Consider the following 14,595-nt stretch of genomic DNA (forward strand, 5'->3'; position numbering starts at 1 on the left):
GATGGGAGACACACCTCCAGCCAGTGTAATTCCCCTTTGTTGGATCAATGGTGTGGGTTTGGTTCCGTCCAAGGCTGAGATTCAGAAATCAGGTCGCATGTTCTCATAAACCTGAGAGTGTGCTGGCCTGATGATGTCTCTCTTGGGCAGGCCTTGAGATCCAGTATTCCTGCTCAAGAAAGGCTCTCAAATTCCACTTCTGTAGAACAAGCATTGTCATTCCAAATATCCTAGATAACATTCCTCCTTATAAACAGATCAAAACAGCACTTGACTAATTTATATTTATGGGATCTTGTTGGGCAGAAAATCAGTCACTACACTACCTAACTACAGAAATATCTCAAAGCAGATATGTAGTATGCAACGAGGTACTGCATATCCATGGTCCTATTTGCCAATTACAGACTGAGACCTGGACATTGGTGATGATAATATCTGGCAACAATTCAATGAATGACATGAACAGGAATACACAAAGTATAATTTTAATTCCAAAAGTAGTAGAACATAAGAAAATTACTATTTCCACACATCATAAATACAACCCAAAACAAGTACATTACAGTTATTTGAATAAGATTAATTAACAAATTTTGATCACTTCAATAGAATATAGTCCATCATTTTGCGGTTTCACTTTCTGTAGTTGCTGTAGGCTTTCCTCGATCTTGTTCAGCTCAGAGTAAAACCTCACCTGTTGTAGAGGGAAGTTAAATGTCAGAAATTATTAGTAACCAGTGAGTCTGGTGTGCAGCATGTATAAGCATTCTTACATTGGGGCATCCCTGGTTGTGCTTTTGAACAAAATGTGCTGACAGTTCTAAATATTTCTGCCCATTGCAATAATATGGGACTTCCCTCAATTTCTAAGACAAAACCAGCACTGAAACAGTTCACATTGCGAATATTGAGAGACGATTCTGCATCCAAAGCCATCTGTCTAACCTAATATTTTCCCCAGCTTCCTTATGTTAACGATTTTCCACAAATACAAATTAGGTTGGTTAAGAAATTCCCACGGAATTCCTGAAGATGTGGACTGAAAGGGATCAGGATTCAGTCTATAGGAGTTTCAGAACAGTATTTTTATTCAGTTCAACCAAGATACTCAAGGGAGAGATAAAGGTCTGTGAAATGAAGGGAGTGCAATGGCAAAGAGGATGGAGAGGACAGAGTGGAGTGCAGCGGAGCAAAATAATTTTTTCAGCATGAAAGACATAGTAAGTGGTGTTGGGGATTCTGATCTAAAAATAATCTGGATATATCCAGAGGAGGGAATATAAATGCACTGAGATATACAAGGATAAAAGTTCACTACAGAGTTACAGTAATAGTACAAATACACAAGCCTGCAAAGACATCACAATTAATATCTGGTTTATCTGCAGAGATGGATTTTAAAAAATCTGTACAAGGTCTGCTGAGTGTTGTGTAAAGCTTTGGCCACCCAATGATAGAAAACTATTAAAGAACAGTACCCAGTGTACAAATCTGATAAAACCAGTGATGAGATTTTGCAGAAGGTGGAAGGTGAGGCAACCGGTGGAGTTATAAAAGTAACGATTAATAGTTTGTTCCCACCTGGTCAACAAACCACAGATTAAGATTTAAGAAAGGTTAAAAACATTAACAACATGGGAGACCCATCCCTAGCTGCTGTTGAGTTCAATATTCTTTCAAAGATGAATTGCAAAGTTGTTTGACAATGGTGTGAACAGTAAAGCACGAGATGTGTTTCAAAGAACTGGAAAAATAAGGGTGGTAAATCAAGTAAAAAAACTGATACTGGGACACCAGGCCTTGGCTCCCAGGATTCAAATTTAATATTCCAACCCAATGGCTACGGCACCTAATGAATTCCTAGGGACAAAAACGAAGGATTATTCATAACTCTACAGTGAAGCACTCAGGCTAATCTCAAAATAAAATAATGACCCGAAGAGATAACGTAATGTCAATACACACTTAACCTTACCTGGTAAGTGATGAAGCTGTTAAAGTTTTTAAGCAGCTTGTGTGCCTCTGATGTCATCACCAGTAATGTAAAGTGAGCATCCAATAGCAGATTTAACCAGTCCAAGACCTGAAAGGATTGTCCATAAGTGAACTGTTCACCACTACAAAATGCTTATAATTCCAAACTATCATTTTACCAAGCTTTCTCAGACAAAATTATATTCCAAACAGTCAGCTTCTCAGGCAGCCAACATAATTGTTTTTTATTTTACATTTCTAGCACCTGCAGGTTTGATTTGTCTTTTGATGAGGATGCTTAGAACTGTATTAAATGTTATTTCACAGCTTGGGCAACAACTAAACAGCCTGGCCACTTTTTTGGCAAAAAAAGATGCAAGAGACATTTAAAATGAGAGTCTGAGACAGAATGAAGCATATATCCACAGTCCTAACACATTTATGTAGTTATTTATTACTACATACAAATTATATAGACATGCATTATGAATGATTTAATCTACAGCATTAAGATTTGAACTGGAAAATAGGAACAAACCCTACAGATATAACAGTCAGAATGTCTTCCTCTTTATTCATCTTTCCCTTAAATACACCAAGGCTATTTCACCTCAAACACTCCATGTACTGGTTTACATTCCAATCATGTAATCAGAGAGCTACAGCATAAAACAGGCCCTTTGGCCCATCTTGTCCATGCCAAACTGTAATTCTGCCTAGTCCCACTGACCTGCACCTGGACAGCAAACAGCAAAAAGCATCTGCAGACAGCAAACAGCAAAAAGCATCTGCAGACAGCAAACAGCAAAGAGCATCTGCAGACTGCAAAAATAATTGAGGACATTGCCCACCCTGCAAACTGCCCTTCCCAAAAGATCCCTTCTGGAAAGCACTATTGGGCTATTAAAACAATCACACAATCTTATAACACACAAAATGCTGGTGGAACACAGCAGGCCAGGCAGCATCTATAAGGAGAAGCTAAGACCCTTTGGGCTAAGACCCTTCATCAGGACTAACTGAAAGGAGAGATACTAAGAGATTTGAAAGTAGTGGGGGGAGGGGGAAATGCAAAATGATAGGAGAAGACTGGAGGGGGTGGGATGAAGCTAAGAGCTGGAAAGGTGATTCGTGAAAGTGATACAGAGCTGGAGAAGGGAAAGGATCATGGGACGGGAGGCCTCGGGAGAAAGAAGGGGGGGTAAGCATCAGAGGGAGATGGAGAACAGGCACAGTGTTGGGCACAATCTTATAAGTTTCTTCCCCGACGCAGTTAATCTGATAAACCATTCTAGTTACACCACTCCATTCCCCTCCCATCTATATACTTATTCAAACTTCTTAAACTCACTGTGGCATAAAGCATTTTATTGTTGATGTTAAAATGCACAATTAAGTTGAGATTACAGATACCCTTCCTTCTGACGAGAACAACCAGCAGACAGATGTTTACAGGTTTTAGTTTTTCAAGTTTTCAATGGCAGAGAGAAAATTATTTTACACTTTATTCAGTAATGATAACCAATAAACTTCAGGAATGTCACAAATACCCATCTGGTACATGACATGTGTCAATACTATACACATCCTGCCTGTGACTGACATCAAACCCACAACAATGTGGTTACTTCAAACACCTGGTCTGGGCAGGGACTCCTTTTGACAACTTGAAACTGAATGCCCTCAAAACTGTGGAGATACATATCGACTTCAGGAGAAATGGGTCTCCTCTCCACTCACTCATCGACAACTCTATGGTACCACTGTTTCAACATTCAGCTTTCTGGGCATCATCACTCTGCAGGACCTTGTGGGAGAACCACATTTCCTTCACAGACAAAAAAAGGCTCGGCAAGGATGCATTTCTTGTGGCAGTTGCCTGCTGCCATTACAGAAAGCATCCTCACGGCAGCCAGTACTGTACGGGTTGGTGCAGCATCCTCTCACAGTATACAAACATTACTGCAAACTTTGGCTGCAGTCTACCATCACTGCAGGACAAAGAAGCAGACAACAATAAAATCATTGTGGACACTACCCACCCTGTAAACTGCCTTTTCCAAAAGCTCCCTCTGGAAAGCACTATAGGGTTACTAAAACAAAAACTTCATGCCATCTTAAAAGTTCCTTCCCCCTAGGCAGTTAGTCTGATCAACCTTTCTAGTTAGCCACTCCACCCCCTCTATAACCTGTCACTGCACTGCAAACACTTTAAACCTTAATACATGCTAATATTTATGCACATTTAATTCCATTTCTGTACTTTAACATCTAACTTTATTTTTCTATAATTGTTGAATGTTTTTTTGTTACGTGTTGCCAACACAACATAGCAAATTTCTAACACATGTAAATGGACCTGGCAAATAAATCTGATTGCCGATCCTCATTGTAAACAATTAGGGACAGACAGTAGGTGCTGGCACTGCAATTAACATCCAATGTAAAGAATTCAAGGTATTTAGGTGGTTATTGGCTAAAAAAAATGCAATAGTTTAAGTCACACAAAGCAGAATTAACACTTGCTGATTTAAATGCAGAATATGGAATAGACTGAAAGGTTTTTTTGTGTACCTGAGCAGTTGTGGGAATCCTCTCTCCTGGAAGTATGGTGTCAAACGTTTGGCATTGCTTCATGTACAGGTACTGCAGGTACTCAAGAAACAACTAGGGAGAGGGATGAGAACACCAGTATGAGAACATTCACTGTGACGGATTCTCTACTTATAAGTAGGGAAAACCAGATCATAGCATGAAGCGGTTATTAGAATTTAACAGCTTTGCCCACAAGAGTTTCAAGTCTTCAGTGCTCATAGCTATAACATTGGAAACGTAGAACATTACAGCACAGTGTATTGTGCCTCCCCTTTAACCTACTCTAAGAACAATCTAACTCATCACTCCTGCACATCCCTCTATTTTTCTTTCATCCATGTGCCCAACTCTTAAGTGTCTCTAAAGTATCTGAATCTACAACCACCTCTGGCAGCACTGTTTATTTATCTTCACAGATGCTGCCTGACCTGCTCTGCTACGTTCTTCCAGCATCTTCTGCGTGTTACAAAATATAATTGCTTTCAATTTCAAGGTTTCAAGGGAAATAGCATTCAGCAAAGGCTAACCTTGATAACAAAAAATATCACCATCTGTAATATCCCACTATAACCTACAGATAACGGATGACAACTATCACAAGACTGAGGATGTCAAATTTGGCACCGAGCTCAAGGTCCACCAAGTAGCAGTGATCTCCAACGTTCTCTGTGTTTGAGGTCTAGACAATTTAGAGCAGACATTTTAAATTCTCCTGAAATAACCACAAGCACTCAACCCTGACACCATCACAAAGTATTTCTAGGACAGAAAAATAAAGCAATAAATATGCTCTCAAAATCTTGAAAGAATGGAGAAGCCTGAGCAGCTCGAGGCTCAACAAGGGGAGCACACAGAGTGAAAGGAACATGTAGCCCACTTGTCAGTCTGCAGAAACTGCAAGGGCTTCATCAGCCAACCCAGAACTCTCAAAACTAGACAAGATGTTAGTCCGCATGGGATGGACTGAAAGGAAAAAGAAATGTTTTATGAAAAAGCTGCAAGTCCAAAAGCCTTAAATCAGTAAAGAAATTACTCCACTGGTAATTACTCCCTGCAACCCACCCCCCAAATTATGGGCATCGAGGCCATTTCTGTGCCACACAATTCTAGAAACAACGGACGGTGGGAGAAGCGGGGAAAGAGAAAGGACTGAACAAGATATTGGTATAACCGAAAAAAAAATATATAAAGGGGGAATGTACAAACTCGTTGTAGACAGCAGCGGAATCAAACCTGGGTCACTGACTCTAACTAATTGTGTTACTGTGCCGCCCCCTTTTCAAAGAAAGGATTCAAAAATATGTCCACAAATCTCCAAGAGCATGCATATGTTTCCTTCTCAGTTATTTATTGCTTGGAAACAAACCTTAACAGTGGATGCTGAATGCCAGACATTCTTCCTGCACTCTGCGGTCAGAGTAATAAATTTAAATTTTCAGTGACTGAGTTCTCAGGGTCAGCCTACAACTTTGGCACTGACACACAGAAGTGAGGCTATTAGGTTTCCCTTGACCTGGCAAGGCTGGCAAAATTACAGCTACTTATGAGTTAACTTCTACACACAGCATTTAAAGACTGTACTTACTATCACTTCAGCAACAGTGAGATCTTTGAGGGGAGGCAAAAGGAAAGCTTCACTGTATGAAGACAGTAGAATTTCATTCCTATGAGCTGCAGTTAAAGAAAACTTTGTACAAATATCCAGATAACATTTTAAAATGACTCATTACACAGGCAAGCACACACAAATGAATGATTTCCAAGTCTCTTCAGGTCAAACCAAAAGGCGGCTCATATCTAACTTCAAATTTATAATGGTGGGGTGGGAAAGAGAGGAGGATCTCATTGAAAAGTACCGAAAATTGAAAGGTCTGGATACAGTACAAGTGGAGAAGATGTTTCCCATAGTGGAAGAGCTTTGGACCAGAGGGCATAGCCTTGGAATACAAGGTCCCTTAAGAACAGAGATAAGGAGGAATTTCTTTAGTCAGAGGGTGGTGATCTGTGGAATTTATTGCTACAGGTGGCTATGGAGGTCAGTTCCTCGGGTGTATTTTATGTGGAGTTTGATAGGTTCTTAATTAGTAGGGGTGTCAAAGGTTACAGGGAGAAGGCAGGAGAATGGGGTTGAATGAGAAAATAAACTAGCCATGATGGAATGATGGAGCAGACTCAATGGACCAAATTGCTTCATTGTGTTCCTATGCCTTATTTCAGTCCGGGAACACACATGGAAATAGAGCAACAAGGTGCAGTTTAACAGGGAAACTTATACCTTGTGACTTCCTACACTATGCCTTGGTTAAGACAGAATGAGACCGTACCTTTGTTTGGAAGCAACCAAATAATTCAAAGTCGCAACGTCTCCCCCAGCATCTAATAATCGAGAATTTGGAATTATTTTCTCCTTTTGCTAGGGTTAATTAGAGGAGAATTGAGGAAGCCCCAAATAAAAGATCAATTATCAGCCAAATTTTTCCACCCAAGTTGTTACTCACTGCTTCAATTTTCAGAATTATAAAACAAGATACAGGAGCAGAATCAGATCATTGAGTCTTCTCTGCAAACTAAGGTTTTACACAATAACATCTGAGAAGTTACAACACAGCATAAAATCTGCACATAAAATCATTTGACAGTCTGTGTGTGTAGTTTTTCCACTGATTCTACTGTATTTCTTTGTTCTTCAATGAATGCCTGCAAGAAAATCTCTGGGAAATATATGGTGATATATGCGTTCTTTGACAATAAATTTACTGTGAACTGTAAGCTAAGTAAACTCAATTTCCCATTATCTCAATTGGACACACTGGGAAGGATACAACAAAGCTGCCTTTTTAAGACCAACAGGACACACTGAATCTGTTGCAGACTTCCAAGAATCTTTGACATATTCCTCTGCTGGAACATTGCTGTTGCCCTCACGTGTTGGAACATTACTGCTGTCATCTTCGGTTAAAATTGAATTGAAGCCATTCTCTACTATTTCCATATTCTCCTCAGGCTTTGAGGAACTCTGATCTACTTCCATGTATGAAGCTGCACTGTGAGAGTCCACGATGACTTCCTCCAGATCTGTTTCACTGGCACTGGGGAAGAATTACAGGTGTAAAGCTTCAGTGATCTTTAAATACAAGTTCTTTTAATGAGAAAATATAGAACAGCTGAAATAACAAATACAAATACTTTTTTGGAAGTTGCTAATACACATATCCTGGACACACCCTGATCTGAGCACGGCTGAAGAATATTGGCCACTAATATGAACTGTGCCTGACTCATTGTGTTAGAAACACAAACAAAAACACAATAAGAACAATTTATAACAGCAATCAAACAGACAGAACACAGACTCATGTTTTACAAGTTGATGGCACAGCAAGTTTTATATTTGGTATCAGCTGCATAATCACGATCAGCTAACCAGTTCAGCTGTATTACTGATTTGACCGTATAACTACATGGGGATGCCAAATAAATGGGCGAAGAGCAGTTATGCAGGGATCCAATGTTCCAAAAGTTATTAAATCTGCTTTTACTTTATCTATCAAGTTACAAGTAAATTGGTTTATTATTTTCACCTGTTCTGGGGTGCAGTCAAAAACTTGTCTTGTATACAGATTTTACCAAACCAAAACACTGAGGCAGTACAAAGTAAAAGCAATAACAGAATGCAGGAAGTGTTCCAGTACAGAGTTAGTGCAGTGTAGATAGACAATCAGGTGTAAGGGGATAATGAGGGAGATTGCATCTTATTACACTGGGGATTGTTCGTGCTCTATAAGCAGCAGGATTATGGATGTCAATGAGCCTGATGGTACATGCTTTCAGACCCATTCTACCCCACTGTTTTAAGAGTATTGAATGGTCCCCTACTATGATAAGGTAGACTCTTGATCTCACCATTTACCTCATTATGGCCTTGCGCCTTATTTTCTACCTGTACTTTCTCAAGTTTTCACTTGGAGCAAACTTTGCTCTTTTGTAAACTACCTAAATGCGAGTTGAAGTTAAAAGTGATGAAATAATATTCAAAGCATGCCAATCTTTGAGTCCAAGATAAGTCTATATGCCCTCATTAAGACCATATACCCCTGCTCCTCACGTCTTTTGAATGTTCCCTAATGCCTTTTGAATGTTCCAATTATATCTGCCTATCTCCTCTCCTGGCAGCTCATTCCATATAATCACTACCTTAAATCTTCTTTAAATCTACCCTCCCCAATCATCACAAGACGTTAGAAACATCGACAAGAATTCGGGTCCTGAGTATTTGTGTATTTACCCTTCTCTTTAAACTCCCTGAATTCACAGCGATGTTTATTATACTAAAGTTCAGTTCATTGTAATTCAAGCTTACAAAACAACATTTCTCCAAAACCAAGGTGCACAACACAGTACATACAACTCACAAAGTAACATCAACACAAATAAAGTAACAAATAATAAAGTGCATTTACGACACAAGTTAAAAAGTAAACAGTATAACACTACTGAGGCTTCATGTGATGAGACATCGGTGGTGGCAGAGTTTAATAGACATATACAACGGGTAAAATGTGAAATAATTGTATGTTTCAGTATTCATAACAGTCAATAATCTGCAAACTCTGCTCATCTAACACCAAAGTTGCAAGACGGCTAGATTATTGGATTTTTACTGTGTACACTATTTCCCATGCAAATTATGCTCATTACCTTCAGGCCTTTAGTCTTAGACTTCCCTTATCTGGGAAAAAGACTTACCTGATGTTCTTCATAATCTTAAATCTCTAAATTCACCCCTCAGTCTGCTATGTTCAGAAAAAATAATCCAATCCATCTGATCTCTCCTTGTAACTAAATCCCTCTATTCCAGGCAACATCCTGGTGAGCCCCTTCTGCATTCTTTCTAACGATACCACAGCCTTCCTGTAGAGTGGCAACCACAATTATACACAACAGCCAAAATGCAGCCGAAACCTACACGGCATCACAACTCGTGCTCAATTCCTCTGCCTATAGAGCTACGTACCTGTGGCTCCATTTTCAGGGAACCATGGATTTCCACCCCAAGGTACCTCTATACAACAACACTAAGGTCCTTGACATTTATTCTATATGTCCTGATATGACCCGATGTCCCCAAATACATTACCTCCTTCCTTTTCTCCGTGACCGGGACAGAGTGGATCTGCAGCCTGAGTTAATGAACAACACAGCACAGATTGAACTGAGCTAAATTGGATATACCTGTACTCTTTTGAAGACTTTGGGGGTTAAGTGTTTTATTTTCTCTGTTATTTCCCCATTTGTACGATTTGTTTTTTGTGCATGGGGGTGGGGGGGGGGTTTGATGTTTTTTCTTTGAATGGGTTCCTTGGTTTTTGTTTTGTGGCTGTCTGTGAGAAGATGAATCTCAGGGTTGTATACTGCATACATACTTTGATAATAAATGGACCATTCAAAGATTCTAAATTCGCTGTCCTCTCCTATCATACTCCTCCTTCTTCAGCCCTTTGTATTTTGCCCCCATCACATTCCAGCTTCTCATTTCATCGCTCCTCCCCACCCATGTTCTCCCCTCACCTGGTTATTACCTGCCAGTTTGCACTCTTCCCCCTCCCCTCACGTTCTCGTTCTGGCTTCTTCCTCAGTCCGGATGAAGAATCTCAGTCTGAAATGTCAAATGCCATTTCTGTCCATAGCTGCTGTCTGACCTGCTGAGGTGCCCAACCATTTTGTGTGTCACCTCACCTTTGCCTGTATTAGGTTCCATCTGCCACTTCTTTGCCCATTTTTTCCCAGTTGACCCATGTCTCTGTAACCTTCTTTGATATCTATGACTCCACCAATCTTCTAGTTTAAAAACTTACATTCTACAAGACTGCTTAACTTAATACTTACTTGAGGAAAAACTTCAAACAGGCACATACCACAGCCTCTGGGATATCAGGGAAATGCTTTAGGCATAGCTGCAGGAGGTAATAGTCTGCTTTATTCATGGCGACTGTTATCAAATCCGGACACAAGCTGAAAAAGAATCATCAGTTTCAAATCCATAACTTCTCACAAGACATCTTCACTCTCAAAGCAAGTTTTCAAAGTTTAAAGTGAATTTTATCAAAGTACAATTTCGTCACCATACAGAACACTGAGATTCATTTTCTTGTAGGTATACTCAATAAATCTAAAGAATAATAACCATAACAGAATCAGTGAAATAGTGCCCAACAGGGCATTCAACCAGTGTGCAGAAGACAACAAACTGTGCAAATACAAAAAGAAATAATAATAATAATAATAATACTACATAAATAGAGAACATGAGATGAAGAATCCTTGGAAGTGAATCCGTTGGTTGTGGAAATATTTCAATGATGTGGCAAGTGACATTGAGTGAAATTATCCCGTTTGGTTCAAGAGCCTGATGGCTGATGGCTCCTGTAGCCGCAAGAAGAGAGCATGTCCTGGGTGGTGGGTGTCCCTGATGACAGATGCAGCTTTCCTGCGACAGAGTTCCATGTGGATGTGCTCAATGATTGGAACAGTTTTACTTGTGATAGACTGGGCTGTATCTACAACTTTTTGTAGGATTTTCCGTACCAGGCTGTAACGCAGCCAGTCAGTACACTCTACACCACACATCGATAGAAGTTTGCTGAATCTCCACAAACTCAAAGATTAGTTGCTCATACCCCTAATAAATTAAAGTACCGAGGTTTCCTTCTTGTTTCCCTCCCCCCTCTCTCACTGTGCCATTTAAATGGCTGTGGTGTGCTCTACGTGCCGGATGTTGGAGAACTGGGAGACCCAGAGTCTCCCGGGGAACTATATCTGCATGAAGTGTATCTGGCAGCAGCTTCTTGAAGACCATGTTAGGGATCTGGAGCAGCAAATGGATGCCCACCTGCTCGTACGGGAGAGTGAGGATATGATTGATCAAAGTTACAGGGAAGCAGTCACCCCGAAGTTGCAGGAGACGAGTAGCTGGGTGACCGTCAGGAGAAATGGAAATAGGCAGTTAGAGCAGAGCACCCCTGTGGCCATTCCCATCAAAAACAAGTATACTGCTTTGGATATTTTTGTGAGGGATGACTACCTGGGAGAATGCCACAGTGACTAGGTTACAGGCACTGAGCAAGTGTCTGTGGTGCAGAAAGGAAAGAGAGAAGAAGGGAGTGATAGTGACAGGGATTCAATAGTGAGGGGAACAGACAGGAGATTCTGTGGGCATGAATGGGACACCCGGATGGTACGTTGCCTCCCAGGTGCCAGGGTCAGGGATGTCTCAGATCCAGTCCACGACATTTTGGGGGGGGGTGGGGGGAAGCAGTCAGATGTCTTGATACATATTGGTACCAAGGACATAGGAAGGAAAAGTAATGAGGTCCTGAAAAGAGAATTTACAGAGCTAGGCAGAAAGCTGAGAAGCAGGACCTCCCGGATAGTAATTTCTGGATTGCTGCCTGTGCCATGCATTAGTGAGGGTAGAAACAGGATGATTTGGCAGATAAATGCATGGCTGAGAAGCTGGTGCAGGGGGCAGGGGTTCAAGTTCTTGGATAATTGAGATCGCTTCTGGGGGAGGTATGACCTGTTCAAAAGTGACAGGTTGCACCTGAACCCGAGGGGGACCAATATTCTGGTGGGCAGGTTTATTAGACCTGTTGGGAAGTGTTTAAACTAACATGGTAGGGAGGTGGGAACCACAGTGAAGGGACTCAGGAAAGGACGGATGGTAAAAAAGTAAAGATAGCATGCAGTCAGACTGTCAGGAAGGACAGGCAGGTGATGGGACTTAATTGCAGCCAACAGGCTGAGTATCAAATCATTAGGGATGTAGAGTCAGAAAGGACAGCAAATACAATACTCAAGGTATTGTATCTAAATGCACATCATGTAAGAAATAAGGTGGATGATCTTGTTGCATTGTTACAGATTCCCAGATATGATGTTGTGACCATCACTGAATCATGGCTGTAGCTGGGAACTGAATATCCAAGGTTACACGTTATATCGGAGGGATAGAAAGGTAGGCAGAGGGGGTGGTGTGGCTCTACTGGTAAAGAATGGCATCAAATCAGTAGAAAGATGTGACATAGGATCAGAAGATGTTGAATCCTTGGGGGTTGAGTTAAGAAACTGCAAGAGTAAAAGGACGTTGATGGTAGTTTTATACAGGTCTCTCAACAGTGGCTGGGAGGTGGACCACAGGTTACAACAAGAAACAGAAAAGGCAAGTCAAAAGGGTAATGTTATGGTAGTCAAGGGAGATTTTAACATGTTGGTCGATTGGGAAAAATCAGGTTGGTAATGGATCTCAAGAGAGTGAGTTTGTTGAATGCATAAGAGATGGCTTTTTAGAGCAGTTTGTCATTGAGCTTACTAGGGGATCAGCTATATTGGATTGGGTGTTATTTAATGAACCAGAGGCAATTAGGGACCTTAAGGTAAAATAACCCTTAGGAATCAATGATCACAATATGATTGAGTTCAACTTGAAATTTGACAGGGGTAAGTAAAGTCTGATACAGCAGTTTTTCAGTGGAGTAAGGGAACTTAACGGTGGTATGAGAGAGGAGTTGGTCAAAGTCAATTGGAAGGAGCTGCTGGCAGGGATGACAGCAGAGCAGCAATGGTGTGCAATTCTGGGAAAAATTAGGAAGGTGCAGGACATATGTATTCCAAAAATTAAGAAATGGTAAAATAGTACAACCGTGGCTGATAAGGGAAGTCAAAACTATAGTAAAAGCAAAAGAAAGGGCATATGAGAAAGCAAAAACTAGTGGGAAGATAGAGGTTTGGGAAGTTTTTAAAAACCTACATTAGAAGGGAAAAGATGAAGTATGAAATTAAGCTAGCAAATAATATCAAAGTGGACAGTAAAAGTTTTTTTCAAGTACGTTAACAATAAAAGAGAACTGAGAGCGGATATAGGACTGCTAGAAAATGAGGCAGGAGAAATAATAAAGGGGGACAAGGCAATGGCTAATGAACTAAATGAGTATTTTGCATCAGTCTTCACTGTGGAAGACACTAGCAGTATGTCTTATGTTGAAGTGTGTGAAGGAAGAGAAGTGGGTGCAGTTACTGTTACAAGAAAGAAAGTGCTTAAAAAGCTGAAAGACCTAAGGGTGCATAAGTCACCCAGACCAGAAGAACTGCACCCTAGGGTTCTGAAAGAGGTAGCGTTAGAGATTGTGGTGGCATTAGAATTGATCTTTTAAAAATCATTTGACTCTGGGATGGTGCCAGAGGACTGGAAAATAGCATATGTTACTTCACTCTTTAAGAAAGCAGGAAGGCAGCAGAAAGGAAATAATAGACTAGTTAGCCTGACCTCAATGGTTGGGAAGGTGTTGTGGAGTCAATTGTTAAGGATGAGGTGATGGAGTACTTGGTGACACAGGACAAGATAGTACAAAGCCAGCATGGAAAATCTTGCCTGACAAACCTGTTTGAATTCTTTCAGGATATTACAGGTAGGATAGATAAAGGAGATGCAGTGGATGTTGTGTATTTGGACTTTTGGAAGGCCTTTGACAAGGTGCCACACATGAGGCTGCTTACTAATTTAAAAACCCATGGTATTACTGGAAAGTTACTAACATGGTTAGAGCATTGGCTGATTGGTAGGAGGCAGCGAGTGGGAGTAAAAGGATCCTTTTCTGGTTGGCTGTCAGTGACTAGTAATGTTTTTATGCTGTATTTAAATGATTTTTATGCTGTATATAAGTGATTTAGATGATGGAATAGATGGCTTTGTTGCCAAGTTTGCAGAAGATACGAAGATTGGTGGAGGGACAGGTCGTGTTGAGGAAACAGGTAAGATGCACAAGGACTTGGACAGATGAGGAGAATGGGCAATAAAGTATCAAATGAAATACAATGTTGGAAAACGTATGGTCATGCACCTTGGTAGTAGAAATAAATTTTCTCCCTATTTTCTAAATGGGGAGAAAATCCAGGAATCTGAGATGCAGAGGGATTTGGGATTCGTGCAAAACATCCTGAAGGTTAACTTGAGTCAGTGGTGAGGAA

The 14,595-nt window shown here is 40.6% G+C and overlaps 1 protein-coding gene across 1 annotated transcript in view; it reads right to left on the minus strand.

Annotated features, from left to right (window-relative positions):
* Positions 1-472: 472 nt before the first annotated feature.
* nol11 (nucleolar protein 11) overlaps positions 473-14,595 on the minus strand; it is a 40,812-nt gene continuing 26,689 nt past the window's right edge. The window contains exons 13-18 of the mRNA XM_073026384.1: positions 10,459-10,584; positions 7,395-7,661; positions 6,158-6,236; positions 4,552-4,644; positions 1,979-2,086; positions 473-697 (exon numbers count right to left, since the gene is read on the minus strand). Of these exons, the coding sequence (XP_072882485.1) occupies positions 587-697; positions 1,979-2,086; positions 4,552-4,644; positions 6,158-6,236; positions 7,395-7,661; positions 10,459-10,584 (784 nt within the window). The 3' untranslated portion in view covers positions 473-586. The remainder of the gene's footprint in view (positions 698-1,978; positions 2,087-4,551; positions 4,645-6,157; positions 6,237-7,394; positions 7,662-10,458; positions 10,585-14,595) is intronic.

This window comes from Hemitrygon akajei, chromosome 22, assembly GCF_048418815.1.
Source record: "Hemitrygon akajei chromosome 22, sHemAka1.3, whole genome shotgun sequence".
NCBI classification, from domain to species: domain Eukaryota; kingdom Metazoa; phylum Chordata; class Chondrichthyes; order Myliobatiformes; family Dasyatidae; genus Hemitrygon; species Hemitrygon akajei.